Source organism: Asterias amurensis, chromosome 14 (assembly GCF_032118995.1).
Source record: "Asterias amurensis chromosome 14, ASM3211899v1".
In the NCBI taxonomy this organism is placed as follows: Eukaryota; Metazoa; Echinodermata; class Asteroidea; order Forcipulatida; family Asteriidae; genus Asterias; species Asterias amurensis.
The window spans coordinates 1,765,549-1,785,819 of record NC_092661.1 but is presented as its reverse complement, the minus strand read 5'-3'; the positions used below and the strand labels follow the sequence as shown (position 1 = coordinate 1,785,819).

Sequence of the window (20,271 nt, the reverse complement as noted above, 5' to 3'; positions counted from 1 at the left end):
TCAGAAAAGAAAATGGCCGCGGGGGAGCAAAGGGTAGTCTGGTCTCCTGACCAAAGATTCCTATACGTCTCTTGTCGATAGAGCCTAGTCGAAGATTTTTGGGTCTGGGGACCAGACTAAGTAAAGGGGTGCACAAACCTCATTCACAGGGGGGATCGATCGGCATCCTTTTAATGGCCGAAATTTGAAAGAATCATAGGGGGTGAGGCCAGCACTTTTCTCAACTTTTGCCTATTTTTTTGTAGTAGGCTTTTCTGCAGCCTTTTTTTATTGAATATTGAACAGATGCCAAGAATAACAATATTTGAAGCAATAACTAGGAAGTTGTGATTTTTTTATTTTTACTTAAAAGTTGGGGCAAAACTTAAAAAAACTATAAAGGGTAAGGTCCAGCATTATTATCAAGTATAGCCTTATGATTTTTTTTTTTTCAGAAGCGAAAAATTCATAAAGCTACTATAGCCTTGTGATTTTTTTCGAGCGCAAAGTTCACAAGGCCTTATGATTTTTTAAGAGCAAAAAGTTTACAAGGCTATAGCCTTGTGTTTTTTTCGAGCGCAAAGTTCACAAGGCCTTATGATTTTTTTAGAGCAAAAAGTTCACAAGGCCTTGTGATTTTTTAAGAGTATAAAGTTTACAAGGCTTGTGATTTTTTTCGAGCGCAAAGTTTAAAAGGCCTTATGATTTTTTAAGAGCAAACAGTTTACAAGGCCTTGTGATTTTTTTTCGAGCGCAAGTTCAAAAGGCCCTATGATTTTTTGAAAGCGAAAAGTTTTCAAGGCTTGTGGTTTTTTGAGCGCAACGTTCACAAGGCAAATGATTTTTTAAGAGCAAAAAGTTTACAAGGCCTTGTGATTTTTTTCGAGCGCAAAGTTCACAAGGCCTTATGATTTTTTAAGAGCAAAAAGTTTATAAGGCCTTGTGAATTTTTTCGAGCGCAAAGTTCACAAGGCCTTATGATTTTGTTTCGAGCGCAAAGTTCACAAGGCCTCTTGTTTTTTTAGAGCAAATAGTTTACAAGGGGATAGCCTTATGATTTTTTGCGAGCGCAAAGTTTACTAGGCCTTATGATTTTTTAAGAGCGTAAAGTTTACAAGGCTATAACCTTGTGATTTTTTTCGAGCGCTAAGTTCAAAAGGCCTTATGATTTTTTAAGAGCGAAAAGTTTACAAGACTATAGCCTTGTGATTTTTTTCGAGCGCAAAGTTCACAAGGCCTTATGATTTTTTAAGAGAAAAAAGTTGACTAGGCTATTGCCTTGTGATTTTTTCGAGCGCAAAGTTCACAAGGCCTTATGATTTTTTAAGAGCAAAAAGTTTATAAGGCTATAGCCTTGTGAAGTTTTTCGAGCGCAAAGTTCACAATGCCTTATGATTTTTTTCGAGCGCAAAGTTCACAAGGCCTCTTGATTTTTTTAGAGCAAATAGTTTACAAGGCTATAGCCTTATGATTTTTCGCGAGCGCAAAGTTCACAAGGCCTTATGATTGTTTTAAGCGCAAAAAGATTACAAGACCTTGTGATTTTTTTCGAGCGCAAAGTTCACAAGGCCTTATGATTTTTTAAGAGCGAAAAGTTTACAAGGCTATATGCTATAGGCCTTGTGTTTTTTTTCGAGCGCAAAGTTCACAAGGCAAATGATTTTTTAAGAGCCTTATGAATTTTTAAGAGCAAAAAGTTTACAAGGCTATAGCCTTGTGATTTTTTTCGAACGCAAAGTTCACAAGGCCTTATGATTTTTTAAGAGAAAAAAGTTTACAAGGCTATATAGCCTTGTGATTTTTTGTCGAGTGCAAAGTTCACAAGGCCTTATGATTTTTTTTGAGCGCATGTTCACAAGGCCTCTTGATTTTTTTAGAGCAAATAGTTTACAAGGCTATAGCCTTATGATTTTTTAAGAGCGCAAAGTTCACAAGGCCTTATGATTTTTTCGAGGGCAAAGTTCACAAGGCAAATGATTTTTTAAGAGCAAACAGTTTACAAGGCTATAGCCTTGTGATTTTTTTCGAGCGCAAAGTTCACGAGGCCTTGTGATTTTTAAGAGCGTAAAGTTTACAAGGCTATAGCCTTGTGATTTTTTTCGAGCGCAAAGTTTAAAAGGCCTTATGATTTTTTAAGAGCGAAAAGTTTACAAGGCTATAGCCTTGTGGTTTTTTGAGCGCAAAGTTCACAAGGCAAATGATTTTTTAAGAGCAAAAAGTTTACAAGGCTATAGCCTTGTGATTTTTTTCGAGCGCAAAGTTCACAAGGCCTTATGATATTTTAAGAGAAACAAGTTTACAAGGCTATATATAGCCTTGTGATTTTTTTCGAGCGCAAAGTTCACAAGGCCTTATGCATTTTTAAGAGAAACAAGTTTACAAGGCTATAGCCTTGTAATTTTTTTCGAGCGCAAAGTTCACAAGGCCTTGTGATTTTTTTCGAGCGCAAAGTTCACAAGGCAAATGATTTTTTAAGAGAAACAAGTTTACAAGGCTATAGCCTTGTGATTTTTTTCGAGCACAAAGTTTAAAAGGCCTTATGATTTTTTAAGAGCGAAAAGTTTACAAGGCTATAGCCTTGTGGTTTTTTGAGCGCAAAGTTCACAAGGCAAATGATTTTTTAAGAGCAAAAAGTTTACAAGGCTATAGCCTTGTGATTTTTTTCGAGCGCAAAGTTCACAAGGCCTTATGATATTTTAAGAGAAACAAGTTTACAAGGCTATATATAGCCTTGTGATTTTTTTCGAGCGCAAAGTTCACAAGGCCTTATGATTTTTTAAGAGAAACAAGTTTACAAGGCTATAGCCTTGTGATTTTTTTCGAGCACAAAGTTTAAAAGGCCTTATGATTTTTTAAGAGAGAAAAGTTTACAAGGCCTTATGATTTTTTTAGAGCTAATGGTTTACAAGGCTATAGCCTTGTGATTTGTTTCAAATGCAAAGTTCACCAGGCCTTATGATTTTTATAGAGCGAAAAGTTTACAAGGCCTTATGATTTTTTTTGAAGCGCAAAGTTCACAAGGCTTTACTTTATAGCCTTGTGATTTTTTTTCGAGCAAAAAGTATAGCCCTGTGAACTTTTCGCTCGGAAAAGTTTAGGCCATGTGAACTTTTTATCCTAAAGGAATGGTACATGTGCATTATTAGCGTCGAGTAGACTGTATCCATTCTAGTGTCATATTTTGGACAAACAAAGCATGACAACCTCAAACTTTTGTAGTTTTTAAAATATTTTATTTGCCAAATGCCATTTTTTATAATGGAACAAAAAAGTTAAAATAACAAATTAAATCCAATGAAACCATCTTATAGGGTGGGTTCGTTTAGCTTCCCTGGGTCTTCCCGGTACTTTTGAATAGCTGTGACGGGGCTCGCCCGGGTCAGCCCCCAGTGCCCTGCTTCTGGAGTGGGTCACTTGGGGGTGACCTGAGGTGCATGCCGTCACCACGAGAGGGCGAGTGTGATCGTTCGAATAGCTCTTGTCAGGGGCTCACCCGAGTGAGCACTGCGGGGTAGACCCAGGGAAGTTAAACCTATTAACCTATTGAGCTCGGTTGACCTGGGTCATCTGTCCATTGACCTCAGTGACCTCTGAAGCTCCTGCCACGGAAATGACACCTGTTGTTCCAACCACTTAAAGACTGTCAACAGCTGTTTCTCCTTGAACCCTTGGCCAATCAGCTGCAGTCCTATGGGCATGCTCTGTGGTGACAAGAAGGCGGGGACTGATATCGCTGGAATGCCTGCAAAAGGAACAATTTTGATTAAAAGTTTATCTTGTTTTGCTATCGCTTAAAGGCAGTGGACACTATTGGTAATTACTCAAATTAATTATCAGCATAAAACCTCACATGGTAACAAGTAATAGGGAGAGGTTGACAATATGAAACATTGTGAGAACCGGCTCCCTCTGAAGTGACGTAGTTTTCGAGACAGAAGTAATTTTCAACGAGTTTTATTTTGAGACCTCCAGTTTAGGATTTGAGGACTTGAATCAAGCATCTTAAAGCACACAACTTCGTGTGACAAGGGTGTTTTTTATTCTATTAGTATCTCGCAACTTCGACCACCAATTGCGCTCCAATTTCACAGGTTTATTTTATGCATATGTTTAGATACACCAAGTGAGAAGACTGGTCTTTGACAATTACCAATAGTGTCCAGTGTCTTTAAAGGCACTGGACACTATCAGTAATTACTCAAAATAATTGTTAGCATAAAGCCCTACTTGGTAGTGAGTAACGGAGAGCTGTTGCTTATATAAAACATTGTGAGAAACAGCTCCCTGTGAAGTGACGTAGTTTTCGAGTAATTTTCCACTATTTTCCACAAATTTTTACATCACAAACACGCAAAGATGATTCGCATCAGTTGACTCCTGCGAAAGATTCCATGTGAAAACAGCCATGTGGCATCAAAATTTGTATCGCATTCCCAGGAAGTCTGAACTGTGCTTAAAGAGGACTCACCCGCTAAATTGGCCGACATGAACATTACGTCTTCTACTTCCTGTTGCTGCCGATTGTCCCGGGCTACAAAGTCTTTATACGTCCTAGCATCGCTGACTGAGGAAGGTGTTAGTAAGACGTCTACTCCACTACGAAACACTCTCTGGAAATCATTCGCAATCAGACGTCAGACGAAGGAAGTACTTCTCATAATTGCTGTCCAGACAGAATAATAATAATATTAATATTTATAATAATACAAACTTAAGGCAGTGGACACTATTGGTAATTGTCAAAGACTAGCCTTCACATTTGGTGTATCTCAACATATGCATAAAATAACAAACCTGTGAAAATTTGAGCTCAATCGGTCATCGAACTTGTGAGATAATAATGAAAGACAAAAACACCCTTGTTACACAAAGTTGTGTGTGTTTAGATGGTTGATTTCGAGACTTCAAGTTCTAAACTTGAGGTCTCGAAATCAAATTCATGGAAAATTACTTCTTTCTCAAAAACTATAGCACTTCAGAGGAAGCCGTTTTTCACAGTGTTTTAAACCATCAACCTCTCCCCATTGCTCGTAATCAAGAAAGGTTTTACGATAATAATTATTTTTAGTAATTACCAATAGTGTCCACTGCATTTAAAAAGCGCACTTTTTAATAACCAATTACTCAAGCGCAACCGAAAAAATAATACAAATGCTCTTGGAAAATAACACTAATACAGGAATGCACAAATTATATTTAATAATAAGCCACAAAGGAAACTGATTGGGTAAACATTAAATAATTTTTGGTTGAACAAAGGCAAAGTATTGACCACCTTGTGAATTCAAATTTTTTACTCCACAAATTGGCTGACTGTATTAGTTTGTAAAAAAACAAGAAAAAAAACCCAACATTTCTGAGGCACGTTTTGTGCAGTATATTATATTCTACCCTGAAAACATCTTTCTAACCATATGCATTTTATAACAAACAGTTCCAAACGCTTTTTACCGACCAACTCAACCGAACCAAGGCAACGTGTCCTTTTAAATTTGATCATTTAAGAATGATTTTAAGTCGCATCCCCTTAAGGTGATCCCCTGGCTGCCACCTCCCAGGTTGTATGGTAATTTGGGTGTGATCCCTGGCTACACGGCACTTAACAGTTGTATGGCTTCTGACTGGCACCCCCGAACAAAGATATTGACAAAATAGGGACAATGCCAATATAGTGCTAGATAGCTCAGTTGGTAGAGCACCGGCACGTTAATCCGGAGGTCGTTTGTTCGAATCCCACTCTAGTTAATTCTTTGTTCAACCCCAAAAATCATTTTAGAATTTCAGTGAATTGTTCTCACTCTTTCAGCAGGAAGTAGTTCCCGGCAAGAATCCGTCCCCTGACGACATCATTGAAACCTTGGTGTCTAGTCGCTGCATACAGTGATTCAGTTGAATCACTATGCTCATGTCTATGACCTACAGGGACAATATAATGGGAAGGTACATTTGTAGATGTTTATAGGGTTTAATAATAATAATAATGAACGGCACTTATATAGCCCTTCACACAACAGTCCCGAAGCACTTTACAAAAATTAATGAGTAAACAGGTAAGTTTTCAGCAGATGTTTGAAAATGTTTTCGTTCGGAGCAGTTCTGATGTTGTGCGGTAAGTTGTTCCAGAGTGAGGGTGAAGAATATGCGAACGAGCGGTGGCCATAAGACTTTGTGCGAGTGATGTATGGGACTAGTTGAGAGGTAGAGCTGGAGCGGAGGGTACGATGAGGCACATATGGATAAAGGAGATCTTAAAGATAGTGAGGTGCGGATTGGTGGAGAGATTTGTATGTCAGCAGGAGAAGTTTGAATTCTAAGTGTTTGGAGACGGGTAACCAATGAAGTGAGCGAAGTACTGGGGTGATATGTTGTCGAGGTGATTTGAGGCATTGCATGGTGAGGTATCAATATATATCTGGTTTGCAGTAACATCTGTGTGTATCTACTTGCCAGGTACAGTTTGTTCTTAGAGAACTCGTCACGCGTACACCATCCCGGCATTACATCACACCAATACTCAGATCACTTCACTGGTTACCAGTCGGCAAACGAATCCAATTCAAGCTTCTCCTTATAACATACAAATGCATCAATGGATCTTCACCTGAGTATCTTCAAGAACTCATTCACACTCACAAACCATCTCGAGCTCTTCGATCTGCGTCTTCATCCCAACTTCAAACACCAGTCACACGTACAAAGACATACGGTCATCGCTCTTTCGCATACTCGTCACCTGTACTTTGGAACTCTCTGCCAAACCACATAAAAACTGCCCAAACTGCTAATCAATTCAAATCACTGCTCAAAACCTAGTTACTCAATTAGTTCTCTGTTGTTTTCTGCCGCTTTCTGTGTATATATGCTTATCTTTAATTTTGTTAATTTGTAATATTGTTGTTGTTTTTTCTTGTAAACATGGTAAAGCGCTTCAAAGCTTTTTGTGTGAAGCGCTATATAAAAACTGTGTATTATTATTATTATTATTTCTTTATTCAACGACCACGGAGTAGATTGTTTGGGTGTTCGGGAGACTTTTCAGTTCTGAAAAGACGATTCCTGCTCATTAACTATTACCTGGGCGGATGGTATAGACAACTGGCGGGACTACAATTTTAGCTTACAGGATCGTACAACTGCACTACCGTGGAGTCAGTTCTTGAATTTCGACTAGCTTGCTGTAGTCATCGTCAGGAGACCAGAGATGTGTGGGAACAACTCCCGACACTAATTGGCAAGAAAAACTTGCTCAGCTAGAAGTACAGCAGCTTTTGACAGTATAAAGCATGTTGTGAATCAATTCACCATGAATAAACCCTAGACAGTTTCGCTTTTCCTATTGGTGGAGAACACGCCATGGTCATGTGGGGGTGTTTAAACGAGTGTTATAAACACGGCTAGAAGTGTTCAAATATAGGCGAGATTGCTTGGTGCTTGTTTAAGCGCAATACAATAAATACACCAGCAATCAATGTACAACTACTTGAGTCAAATCATAAGATCGTGACAAGAACTGAAAAATTACAAAAAATGTTCAATAGATTTTCAAACATGTTTGCGCTTAAAAAAAAAAAAGTGTATATGAATGGGAATAAAAGAGTGGTGACTTAGCCTGGAAAGTTCGTTTAAAACCTTGCGGGGCCCAATTTCATGGCTCTGCTTACCAAATTTGGCACATTCACCAATCTCCACTGACCTGCAAACACCCAATTTCTGTGCTAGTTGTGAAAGCGTAGAATGCCTAGTAACCAGGAAAAACGCAAGCGCACAAGCCAAAATTCCCCGCTAACCTGTGAGATACGCACGCCATACCACAGAAGTCCCTTGCTTCCGCAAGCGCCGATTTTGTGCTTATGGTAAGCAGAGCCATGAAATTGGGCCCAGCCGTCGATTTCACAAAACACTTTCTAACTTAAGACTAATCTTAGGACTTAGGACGAGTCCCAACCCAGCACTGTAGCATGCGGACCTTAAGATTAATCCTAAGTTATGAGTTACTAATCCTAACTCGAGATAAGACGAGTCCCAACTCTTTGTGAAATCGACGGCAGGTCCTTTATCTTTATCGCACCACCATGATCCTGCCAGTTTCAAACGTTCAAGACCTCGAACCACTCTTGTATTCCTTAATTAAAATTTAACAAATGTTCACTCACCATACTCAATTCCATCATACAATGTATCTAGCCATGTTGGATGCCACTTCGACAGGGCCCATCACTGAATAGCAAGCTGTTGAATACTGAACATTAGGCACAGAGACTTCAGACACCTTCACACCAGCCTTCTCAAATAGATCCACACCCTTGGACCAAGCTTGGAGAATGCAGTCATCAAGACCAGGGAAATGAAACTCCTGGAAAAAATAATAATGACAATAATAATAGTAAAGCCAGAGTAGATGTCAAATTTGCATCAGGGATAACATAAATTATCACACAAGCTCGAGTGGAATACAGAAACATACAGTGCTTTTGCGTTCCATATCCAACGAGGCCGAAGGCTTCATTGGATATGGGGCAAAGACGAAGTATTCAAATGGTGCGTTCGTTACACTTCCCTGGGTCTACCCCGCGATGCTCACTCGGGTGGGCCCCTGACAAGAGCTAAACAAACGATCACACTCGCCCTCTCATGGTGACGGCTTGCACCTCAGGTCACCCCCAAAGTGACCCACTCCACAAGCAGGGCACTGGGGGCTGACCCGGGTGAGCCCCGTCAAAGCTATGCGAACGTACCGAGCAAACCGAGGTCGACCCAGGGAAGCTAAACGAACTCACCCAAAGAGTACATGTGTTCAAACCCAAGTTTTAGAGTACATGTATGCAAAATTTCAGCCTCTCAAAACACATGACCCAACTTTTAATCCTCTTACATGTATGTAATCAATGTTTAAACAGCCAATAAAGGATGATCTCAAATATACAGATACTACAGTTTTCTAACAGCTGCAGTCCATCCAGGAAACATAACAAATATAACGAGTCTCTTACCTCACGTTAACCATGGTAAAAATGGGTTTTTCTCCAGAACGCTACAAAATTTCTGAAAAACATGGGGTCAAACAAGCCTGCGCGACAAAGGAATCGCAACATCAGTGGCGGCTATTTTGTGTGGAAATGCCAAAGCTCGAGGGTCATTATAATTGATAAGCCGTTTTTGACTCTCAGCTGAAAAAGCCGTGTGGCCTGGTGCATTTTTGACTCGAGTTATTTATTATTAAATGCAAATTTTGAGAGTAAAATGGTTATTTACCGGTATCTGCGAACGGATCATAATGCCCTAAGGAATTTCTGGGGGGGTACTTACCACTGCAGACCCAAATAAAGCAAAGCATTTACACATAACAAAGACACAGAAAAACCACCTACTGGCCCTGCCTACTGATGAATTATTCATGAGGTCAGCAAACTATTACTAAGCTCACAGCTGCTGAGGAGGGAAATACTATATACACATGTCTCCATGAGGTTAAATTCTGACAATGTCTATTTGGCCATAAAAAGGTAATAGTTACAAATGTAACATATTGAGACCATCCTTTATTGGCTCTTTAATTTGCACCAGGGATAAAAAATACCAATGTTTGCTTTAGCTGCCTCTAGCTACCGGGCAATCTCGGTGGTCTAGTTAGTAAGACCCTGCTCTAGGATTGTTAAGGTCGTTGGTTTGAATCCCACCCCAGTAATAATGCCTGTGTGGGTTTTTTCACAGACTTGGGCAAGTACAGAGTGCTAACACACATCAATGTATATGGGTACAAATCAAAATTCATAAATACATCAGACAGTTCCTATTCCTATTGGTGCAGAGTGCGTCACGTGGGTGTGCATAAACCTTTGTTTGTGATCAGTAAAGAGTGTTGAAACATGGGCGTGACACTCGAGCTTGCACCTATGCTAATAAGACAGTTTCTTCATTCCTATCGGTGGAGAGCATTGGCCGAGACAGTTGTGCCACATCACGCGATACGCGCGACGCGCACAGCATTCCCTTATAAAGAGTTGTTTACCCATGGGCCTTACCATTTCAAAGCTGGAAGGGTGTTGTGTTGAAAGAAATCATTGAACAATTCAAATTTTTGCATTTCTTTTACTTTTTGACCAAAAAGTTTTAATGGTTTTTGACAATTGTATATGAATGGGAATCAATGTGTGGTGAAGTGGTTTTCAACACGTGGTTTAAACCTGCCGGGCCTGGTTCTTGATAATTTACCTCGACTTTGCCTCGGTAAAATTATCAAGAACCAGGCCTCCTTGGGTTTAAACCACTAGTTGAAAACCTCTTCACCAATTGATTCCCTTATTAATACTAACCCTCTTGCTAAGAATTTGTTAAATAGAGAGACAGCTCAGTTGGTGAACACAGTTTTCTAGGGCTGAAAGATTTCTCAAAAATTTAATTACCTTAGGGATGCCGATGTGTAGTCCGTCCAGTGATATTTCTTCATCAAGTTCAAACGGCTCAAAAGTGTCGGTGACTGTTGTCGAGTCTAGGGGATCATGGCCAGCAATAGCACCTGTTCAAACAGATTTAAAACAATAGAGTTGAATGATCATCATTTTCCATTAAAGGTGGGGTCATCTTTTTGTCATGTTTATTATAAAGAAAGACACATTGTGATTTGTGTTACAAACTCCTTAAATGGTAAAAGTACAAAAATATGTATTTCTTCATGTGATTGATTCCATACCTAATACTGTAGCCACATCATCAACAGACTTGGCGAATATTCCAGGTACGTCCAGGGAATTGACTAGAGGGATGAGGCCATGCCTCGAGCAGAGTCCATAGGTAGGTTTAAAACCAACGACTCCACTGTACGATGCTGGGTGGCGGACTGATCCCCCCGTATCAGAACCAAGAGCTCTGTGTGAAAGGAAAGAGAAAGTTTTTATGATTTTGGAAAAGCTTTTTGTGCTTCCATCAGTCAAGGATGTAGAAAAATAGATGTCTTTAAGGAGCAAAACCTGTTAAAGGAGAGAGGGCTTTGTAATCATAATTAGTATAAAAATCACTATGGCAATACTGACAACCATAGAGTTATATATAAGAACTAGAGGGCGCACTGGCCTATATACGCGCAGGCAAGAACCTCAAGTTCTAAATCTGAGGTCTTGAAATCAAATTCGTGGAAAATTACTTCATTCTCAAAAACTATGGCTCTTCAGAGGGAGTCGTTTCTCACAATGATTTATACCATCAACCGCTCCCTATTACTCGTCACCAAAAAAGGTTTTATGTCAATTATTATTTTGAGTAATTACCAATAGTGTCCACTGCCTTTAAAGCCATTGGATCCTTTTGGTAAACAGTATTGCCCAAGGCCAACACTCCGTGTATCACAACTTCTATATCAAATAACAAACCCTGTGACAATTTAGGCTCAATCAGTCATCGAAATCTGGAGAAAATAACGGGAAAACCCACCCTCATATCCGCGCGTTTTCCCCATGCCATGACATATGTTTAAAAATAAATCCGTTATTCTCGTTATCAAGAATTGATACTGGTTTACTGTTTTCTCAAGTCAAAAAGTAAAGCATTTCATGGAATAATATTTCAAGAGAAGTCTTTCACAACTACATTCTGTAAACCCTGGAAGTTATTTGAAAATCTGTGAACTTTAATTTTTTTATCTGTACTGAAAGGGTCCAATGGCTTTAAACTTCTGCCTCATCCAGGAGCGAGTTCTAAAAATATAAATGAGAGAGGGAGTGCATGCAGTGAGTACACAGGTGTGAGTGGAGTCCGAGAAACTGCCTGGTGTTGCGTAACAAAAGGAAGGCATGAGGGCCGCCTGGGGCATTCGAAGGCAGTGGACACTATTGATAATTACTCAAAATAATTGTTAGCATAAAACCTCACTTGGTAAAGAGAAATGGGTAAAGGTTGATAACTATCAACCTTTATAAACCATTTTTTTGAGAAACGGCTCCCATTGAAGTAACGTAGTTTTGAGAAATTTCATTTCAAGACCTAAGATTTAGAATTTGAGGTTTCGAAATCAAACATCTGAAAGCACACAACTTATGCGACAAAGGCGTTTTTTCTTTCATTCTTATCTGGCAACTTCGACGACCTGTTGAGCGCAAATTTTCACAGGTTTGTTATTTTATCCATATGTTGAGATACACAAAGTGAGAAGACTGGTCTTTAACAATTACCAACAGTGTCCAGTGTCTTTAAATTAAATAAAGAAAAAATACTGTCTGGTCTACTACATCGTACACCTTACCATCAAACTTGAGGTTCTGGTAGTGAAGAGGACCAGGACCTCGGCTCCTCATCTCCTCCTCCTCAGCCTCCCATTTCTTCCTCATCATCTCCCGATGCATGTCACTAGAGACAAGATCTGGCAGTGACTCTGCTTCATAGATCTCTCTCTGTCGTCCTTCTCCCTAAGATATGCAAAACAAAAACAGGTATTAAAGTGAAGCTTATTATCTCATCCCTATCCGCCACCTGAGGGCAGTATTCTTCCCATCATGACTGATTTAACAGTCTCCTCTTTCTCAATCTTTTAAGGCCACATGCCAACAGAAATTATTATCACTAGAGAGAAAATCTGGAGGTGATTCTTGCTTCATAGCTTTATATTTGTCTTACTTCTCCCTAAGTTATGCAAACATAAAAACAGGCAAGTTAAAGGCAGTGGACACTATTGGTAGTTACTCAAAATAATTATTGGCATAAAACCTTACTTGGTGACGAGTAATGGGGAGAGGTTGATATGGTATAAAACATTGTGAGAAACAGCTCCCTCTGAAGTGCCATAGTTTTAGAGAAAGACGTAATTTTCCACGAATTTGATTTCGAGACCTCAGATTAGAATTTGAGGTCTCGAAATCAACCATCTTAACGCACACAACTTTGTGTGTAAAGGGTGTTTTTTTCTTTCATTATTATCTCGCAAGTTCGATGACCGATTGAGCTCAAATTTTCACAGGTTTGTTATTTTATGCATATGTTGAGATACACCAACTCTGTGAAGGCTAGTCTTTGACAATTACCAATAGTGTCCACTGCCTTTAAAGGGTGGTGTGAGTGCTGATGATGACTAGAGCAGGCTAGATGAATTGTTGAGCCCACGAATACTCATCCCACTGCAGTGCAAATCACAAGAAAATTGAGACAAAGAACTCCTCTCCAAGATTGATACAAAGACAGATACCATCTCTGTGAGACCAAGAACAAAACCTAACCTCCAAGATCGAAACCAAGGCCAAGATCTTCCCTCTTCTTCTTCTCGTGTCCATGCTACTCAAATGCTATCCCTCCAGTAGTTGGCACACTAAAGGGCAGTGTCGGTGGCCTCAGCCAGGGGCCAATTTCATAGAGCTGCTTAAGCAAAAGATTTGCTTAAGCACGAAAATAGCTCGCTTATTTTACACATGTTACTGGCCAAAATTTCATACCGTATGCATTGCTTGTGACTGGTATTTAGCTGTTGTTTACTTAGCATAACAATTGAGTGGAGTATTGGCCGGTAATCTGATTTTTTTAAGCAGTGATTTTTTTGCTTTTAAAGCAAAATATTGTGCTTAAGCAGCTCAATGAAATTGGCCCCTGGTCATCAGTAGTAGTTGCTGATGGCAGTAGGGGGCAGATAAGGAGATAATCCATGGTCTGCCGCTCCCCGCATTCACAGGTGTCGGAACCTGCATCGTAACCCAACTTCACCAAGTTCGCTTTGCACCTTCCGACTCTTGTGCACAACCGGTTAAGAGTCTTCCTTCTGACATCAAGACTTCGAGACCAAGTCAAAGAGACTTCCCCTCCAACATCGAGACAAAGAACAAGACCTTCCCTCCTAGCTTGAGATCAAGTCCAAGACCTCCCCACTGAAATCGAGAACAAGACCAAGACATTGAGACCAAGCAAAGAACTTTCGAAAGCATCCTTTGTTCATCCATCATTGTAAACCTACCGCAACCACGCTGTAAAACGCTTTGCAAACGTTGCGGAATATAAGTCTAGGTGGGAACGCACTGTAGAATTATTCAAAAGCCAGTCACAGTAAATTTCCAAGTGACAGCTGAAGGAAAACTTCAATGGGAACATGGCTTTAATGTACTTTGAGTCTAATACTTTGCTAGAGCCTTCTGCGTCAAGAAAACGACACACACGCCCTAAAAAAAGAACAAGAAGATGAAAAAGAGTACCCTACCTTTTCCGATATCCCAAGGTCTCGCCGGCGCCGTCTTGCTCAGCCTCTCTGCTAATCTCTTCCCATCCTCCTCCTTCTGTCTCCGTCTCGCTGACTCCGCCTCCTCTTTTATCCTCGCATCTTCCTCCTCCTCCTGATGGTCCTTATCGCCCTCCTCCTCGACTATCTCCCCCTTGGCTCGCTTACGCTGCTTCACTTTAACTTTATCCAGTCGGGCCTTCAGGGCCGCTTTGCGTTTCGCTTTCAGCTGTTCGCTCTTGATCCTCTGATCAAGCGTCTGAAAAAAGAAATGATCGCACAAAACGATATACCAACTGTATTCTTGAAAAACATCTGTATCAATGTGCATTTGGAACTTTAAAGCTTGCTTCATAAATACCTCAGACAGTTTCGCTATTCCTATTGGTGGAGAGCGCGTCACATGGGTGTGTATAAACCTTTGTTTATGACCGGTAAAAAGTGTTAATTCATGGGCACGACACGCGACCTTGCCGTGTTCTTATAAGACAGTTTCTTCATTCCTATTGGTCGAGAGCAAAGGCTGAAACAGTTGTGCCACATCACGCGATACGCGCGACGCACACAGCATTCCCTCATAAGGAGTTGTTTACCCGAGGGCGGCGGAGGGCTTTACCATTTCACAGCTGTTGTGTTGAAAGAAATCATTTAACAATTTTACTTTTTGACCAAAAAGTGATGATGTTTTTGACCGAAAAGGTATTTATGAATGGGAATCAAAGTGTGTTGAATTGATTGATTCCCTTATTTAAAAAAAACCCAAGGCCAACTGGGGTCAACTTCATAAAGGGTTAGGACTATTCCTAACTAAGGACTAGTCCTACTTGAAGACATTAAAAACTGATGAGTAACTCGTCCTAACTTGAGATAAAGTCAAGTCTTAACTCTTTGTAAAATCCACCCTTGGTCTTACGAACTTCATTAGAGAGTAACTTGAGTTGTGGAAATCCTTTGACTACAAATAAAACAGCTTTGAAAAGAGCAGAGTGTCCCCTTGAATTTCATGTATATAAATTAACTCAGAAATAAATACTTTCATCACCGTGTGATGGGTTTTCCCTAGCCCTGGTGGTCTTACACTTTCGTATTGTACTACAGTGACGTCCTGAATATCAGGGTACATTTCTGGGGCGGAAAATTTTCAAAGCTTCATAACCCAAATCTTACCTCCAACAAGCCACTAATTTCAACAGTTTCACATTCTATGGCGGCATACATTTTTCTGTGGTGGGTTTTGATCGACATATATTCTTCACAAATACGTCATTTTCATGAAATAATGCAGCTCCCAACGTTAAGGAATTCCCATTTTTGTTCGTACTCTCACAGTCTGTTGTGTGTACGCAAGACGCAAGATGCGCAAATCTTGTGTTATGTTTGCGTGTTAAATATTGCTGTGCAGTCAATCATACGGTGACCAACAATTCATGCGTCTTGCATCTTGCGTCTTGCACGCGAATGTATACGCGTACGCACGGCAGCAGACAACACTGTGAGAAAACAATCAACACAGGAATTTTTTAACATTGGAAGCTGCATTATTTCACGAAAATGACGGATTTGTGAGGAATATTTGAGGACCAAAACCCACCGCAGAAAAATGTATGCCGCCATGGAATGTGAATCTGTTGAAATTAGTGGCTTGTTGCAGTTAAGATTTGAGTTATGAAGCTTTGAAAATTTTCCGCCCCAGAAACGGGCCTTAATAGTTAGGACTCAGTATCTGTGTACAGAAGAGTCCTATATAGGGCTAGGTTTTCCCCTGATTGCACCACATGATCGCATCACATTTATTCCATGAGGGGAGGCTTGTGTAAATCTCTCTGAGAGTTGTAGTTTTGAAAAGAACTGGGCCCAATTTCATAGAGCTGCTAAGCACAAAAATTTGCTAAGCATGAAATTTCTTCCTTGATAAAAACAGGATTACAAACCAAATTTCCATTTGTTGCATATTGCTTGTTACTGGTATTTAGCTGTTGTTTGCTTATCCTGAAAATCACGAGGAAATTTTGATGGTAATCTTGTTTTTATCAAGGAAGAAATTTCATGCTTAGCAAATGTTTGTGCTTAGCAGCTCTATGAAATTGGGCCCAGGTGGTTGACAAGCGTTGAGTTGATCACCATAGGTTCTTCTCAGAACCAACTCTACACAAACATGACAAAAAGAGATTTACACATGGTGCTACCGCAAAACTAACCTTGGTACTGGACACGATTGGTAATTAAAGACCAGTCTTCTCACTTGGTGTATCCCAAAATATGCATAAAATAACAAACCTGTGAACGTTTGGACTCAATTGGTCATCGAAGTTGCAAGAGAAGGGTTGTGGGTTCTGAGGTGTTGGTTGTGAGTTGTACTTTGGTATTTTGTTGCTGTAGGTCATTGGTCGTCGAGGTGGGTTATGGGTTCTGATAATATGGGTGTCGAGGCCGAGCGGATAAGAGCACCGAACCCAAGCTCTGGTGCTTCTGTTCAGCAAAGTGTGGGTTCGAATCCCGGCCGTGACACTTGTGTCCCTGAGCAAGACACTTAACTAAAATTGCTTCTCTCCACCCAGGGGTAAATGGGTACCTGTGAGGGCAGAGATGGTTCTTGTGATTGATTTAGCCGAGTAGCGCATATTGATGTTGCACAGGCTGCATACTCCACCAGGGAGCTGAGATGGTTTGAGGAATGAATTAAGGCCCAGTGACCAGGGGTAATAATGTGAAGCACTTTGGGACGCCCTCCGGGTGTGAGAAGCGATATATAAAAACGGGTTATTATTATTATTATTATGTGAGTTGTGGGTTGAGGGCTGTGTGTTGTGATGCCTATCCTAGACTGGGCCCGTCTTTATCCAAAGGATAAAGACAGGTCCCTGCCGCTAGACCCAGTGATTCCATTGGATACAAAAATGATATTGGATAAACTAGCACCCATTACGCCCAAACAGTACACTACTGTCAAGTCCGCAATAGAATTTGACTGCGTATCTCTATGTGAAATTAATGAGTACAAAAGTCAAAACACACGCCAGTTTTTGATGCCGGTCTCTCTGGCGTTATTTGCGAGCCACGAAGTGTGGCGTCAGATGTTCAGGCTACGCTTATCCAAGTGCTAAACTACAAGGTACTGTACAAACCAGTAGGGTTGCAGAAAAAACATCTCTTCAACTGTTTTCCCATAATTTTCCTCTGAAGTAACGTAGTTTTTGAGAAAGAGGTAATTTCCCACTCAAAAAATAAAAGTCTTTAGCAGAAGCTTTTTTTATGCAACCGAAAGCACACAAAGTTGTGCAACAAGAGTGTTTTTTCTTTCATTATTTTCTTGTAACTTCGATGACCAACTGAGCCCAAATTTTCACAGGTTTGTTATTGTAATGCAAATGTTGGGATACACCAAGTCAGAATGCTGGTCTTTAATCGACACAAAAATTATGTTATCTTCTTACCTCATCTCTAAGACGACTCAACATCTCCATCTGACTCTGTCTCTCTCTCTTATCCGTTAGAAGTCAAAGTAGCCGACACCCATCTCTCTCACCTCTGAACAGAAACAAAACTGGCATTAAAGACTCTGGACACTTTTGGTATTTGTCAAAGAACAGTCTTCTCACTTGGTGTATCTCAACATATGCATGAAATAACAAACATGTTAAAATTTGAGCTCAATTGGTCATCGAAGTTGCGAGATAATGACAGAAAACACCCTTGTCACACAAAGTTGGTTGCTTTCAGATGCTTGATTTTGAGACCTCAAAATCTAATTATGAGGTCTCGAAATCAAAGTCATGGAAAAAAAAATTCTCGAAAACTACGTTACTTCAGAGGGAGCCGTTTCTCACAATGTTTTATACTATCAACAATTACCAAACGTGTCCACTGCCTTCAACCACCTTTCAGTGATCACTTTGCAGAACAACCAGTAAGGTTGCAGAGAAAACATCACCTCAACTATTTCCCATAGAAATGTACCCCCACTTACACCATGCAAATCTCCATACTAACTTTTGAATGAGTAAATAAAGGTATTGTGTACTGATATAGTTTACTATCTTACAAGTCAAAAACAAAACTTGATCGACTTACTGTAAATGAGCTCTTACTTTTAGCGACACAAAAATCACTTCATCTTATTACCTCGTCTCTAAGATGACTCAACATCTCCATCTGACTCTGTCTCTCTCCCTCATCCTTTGAGAAGTCAAAGTAGCCGGCGCCCATCTCTCTCACCTCTGAACAAATACAACATTAAGATGGAAAATGAACACACAAAAAAAGGTTATCACTCTTTAGAAAAATGTGTTTGAATTTTTCTGTGATCACTTTGCACTATTTTAATATAGTTGTCATAATGAAACAATGACTTTTAACCCAGTAGAGAGATCGACTGTTCTCAAAAAATGTACCTAGACTTATTTTTATCTATTGAGAAAATGTGACTTTTGTTCACTGTCTCAAAAATTTATTGAGCTTACCTATGGTAATATTTTTCAGAATTTGCAGAAACACTTTTTGTTTAAAATTATCTTGGGAAACCAGGGCAGTACAACAAATCACAGCAAATCTTGTGTGGTCTTAAATTACATTCCCGTTGGCACATGATCGCAACCCATTAAAGGATTTGGGTACCTTTTCAAAATGTCCATAGATTTACATTAAACTTACAGGGTTTGAAGATAATGGTAGTGGAAAGCTTATCCCTTCAAATATTACTTACTGAGGTGCAGTAGTTTTTGAGAAATGAGTAAAAAAATGTCATGAAAATACGTTTGTAAATGATTCAATTAATTTTCGTCTCATGAGACATAAACTATTTTCGTGACATTGTTTTACACATTTCCCCAAAACTACAGCACTTTAGCATGTAATATTTTCATGGAAGCTTTCTACTATCATTATCTTCAAACTGTGTAAGTTTAGTGTAAATCTGTGGACATTGTGTTTTTGTCCTACAAAGTTATAACATAGACCCTTTAAACCACAAGAATGATCTACTGACTAGACTGAATCATTATGCTCAAGTAAGAAAGGAATCCTACATGAGTGAATCGGGCAGGCGCCCAATGGAATGGTATTTGTAAAATTGGAATATTTCTACCGTTTGAAATATTCCTTCCTAAACGTTGCAGTATATAAGTCTAGGTGGGAACGCACTGTAGAAAGTCCAATGGGAACAGCTCCTCGCTGTAAAACTACCGCGACCACGCTGTAAAACGCTATGCAAACGCTGCGGAATATAAGTCTAGGTGGGAACGCACTGTAGAATTACTCAAAGGCCAGTCACAGTAAATTTCCACGTGACAGCTGAAGGAAAAGTCCAATGGGAACATGGCTTTAATGTACTTTGAGTCTAATACTTTGCTAGAGCCTTCCGCATCAAGAAAACGACACACACGCCCTAAAAAAAGAACAAGAAGATGAAGAAGGGTACCCTACCTTTTCCGATATCCCAAGGTCTCGCCGGCGCAGTCTTGCTCAGCCTCTCTGCTAATCTCTTCTCATCCTCCTCCTTCTGTCTCCGTCTCGCTGACTCTGCTTCCTCCTTCATCCTCGCATCTTCCTCCTCCTCCTGATGGTCCTTATCGCCCTCTTCCTCAACTATCTCCCCCTTAGCTCTCTTACGCTGCTTCACTTTATCCAGTCGGGCCTTCAGGGCCGCTTTGTGTTTCGCTTTGAGCTGTTCACTCTTGTTTCTCTGACCAAGCGTCTGAAGAAGAATTGATCCCACAAAACGATATTCCAACTGTATTCTTGAAAAACGTCTGTATCAATGTGCATTTGGAACTTTAAAGCTTGATTTCTCAAACCAAGGCCAACTGGGTCAATTTCACAAAGGGTTAGGACTATTCCTAACTTAGGACTATAATCCTAGAAGATATTACAAACTGACGAGTAACTCGTCCTAACTCGAGATAAGACAAGTCTTAACTCTTTGTGAAATCCACCCTTGGTCCTACCATGGAGGTAGAGGTAGATACGAACTTCATTAGAGCGTAACTTGGGTTGTGGACATTCTATGACTAAAAATAAAACAGTTTTAAAAAGAGTAGAGTGTCCCCTTGAATTTCATGTATATACATTAACTCAAAAATGAATACTTTCATCACCTTGTGATGGGTTTA

At 39.9% G+C, this 20,271-nt stretch overlaps 1 protein-coding gene across 1 annotated transcript in view; it reads right to left on the bottom strand.

The window, feature by feature from the left end:
* Positions 1-5,777: 5,777 nt before the first annotated feature.
* LOC139947344 (coiled-coil domain-containing protein 174-like) overlaps positions 5,778-20,271 on the bottom strand; it is a 33,003-nt gene continuing 18,509 nt past the window's right edge. Inside the window, 8 exon segments of the mRNA XM_071945242.1 lie at positions 5,778-5,895; positions 8,133-8,332; positions 10,670-10,845; positions 12,215-12,377; positions 14,147-14,423; positions 17,599-17,692; positions 18,287-18,381; positions 19,586-19,856. Coding sequence (XP_071801343.1) covers positions 17,687-17,692; positions 18,287-18,381; positions 19,586-19,856 — 372 coding nt within the window. The 3' untranslated portion in view covers positions 5,778-5,895; positions 8,133-8,332; positions 10,670-10,845; ... (1 more) ...; positions 14,147-14,423; positions 17,599-17,686.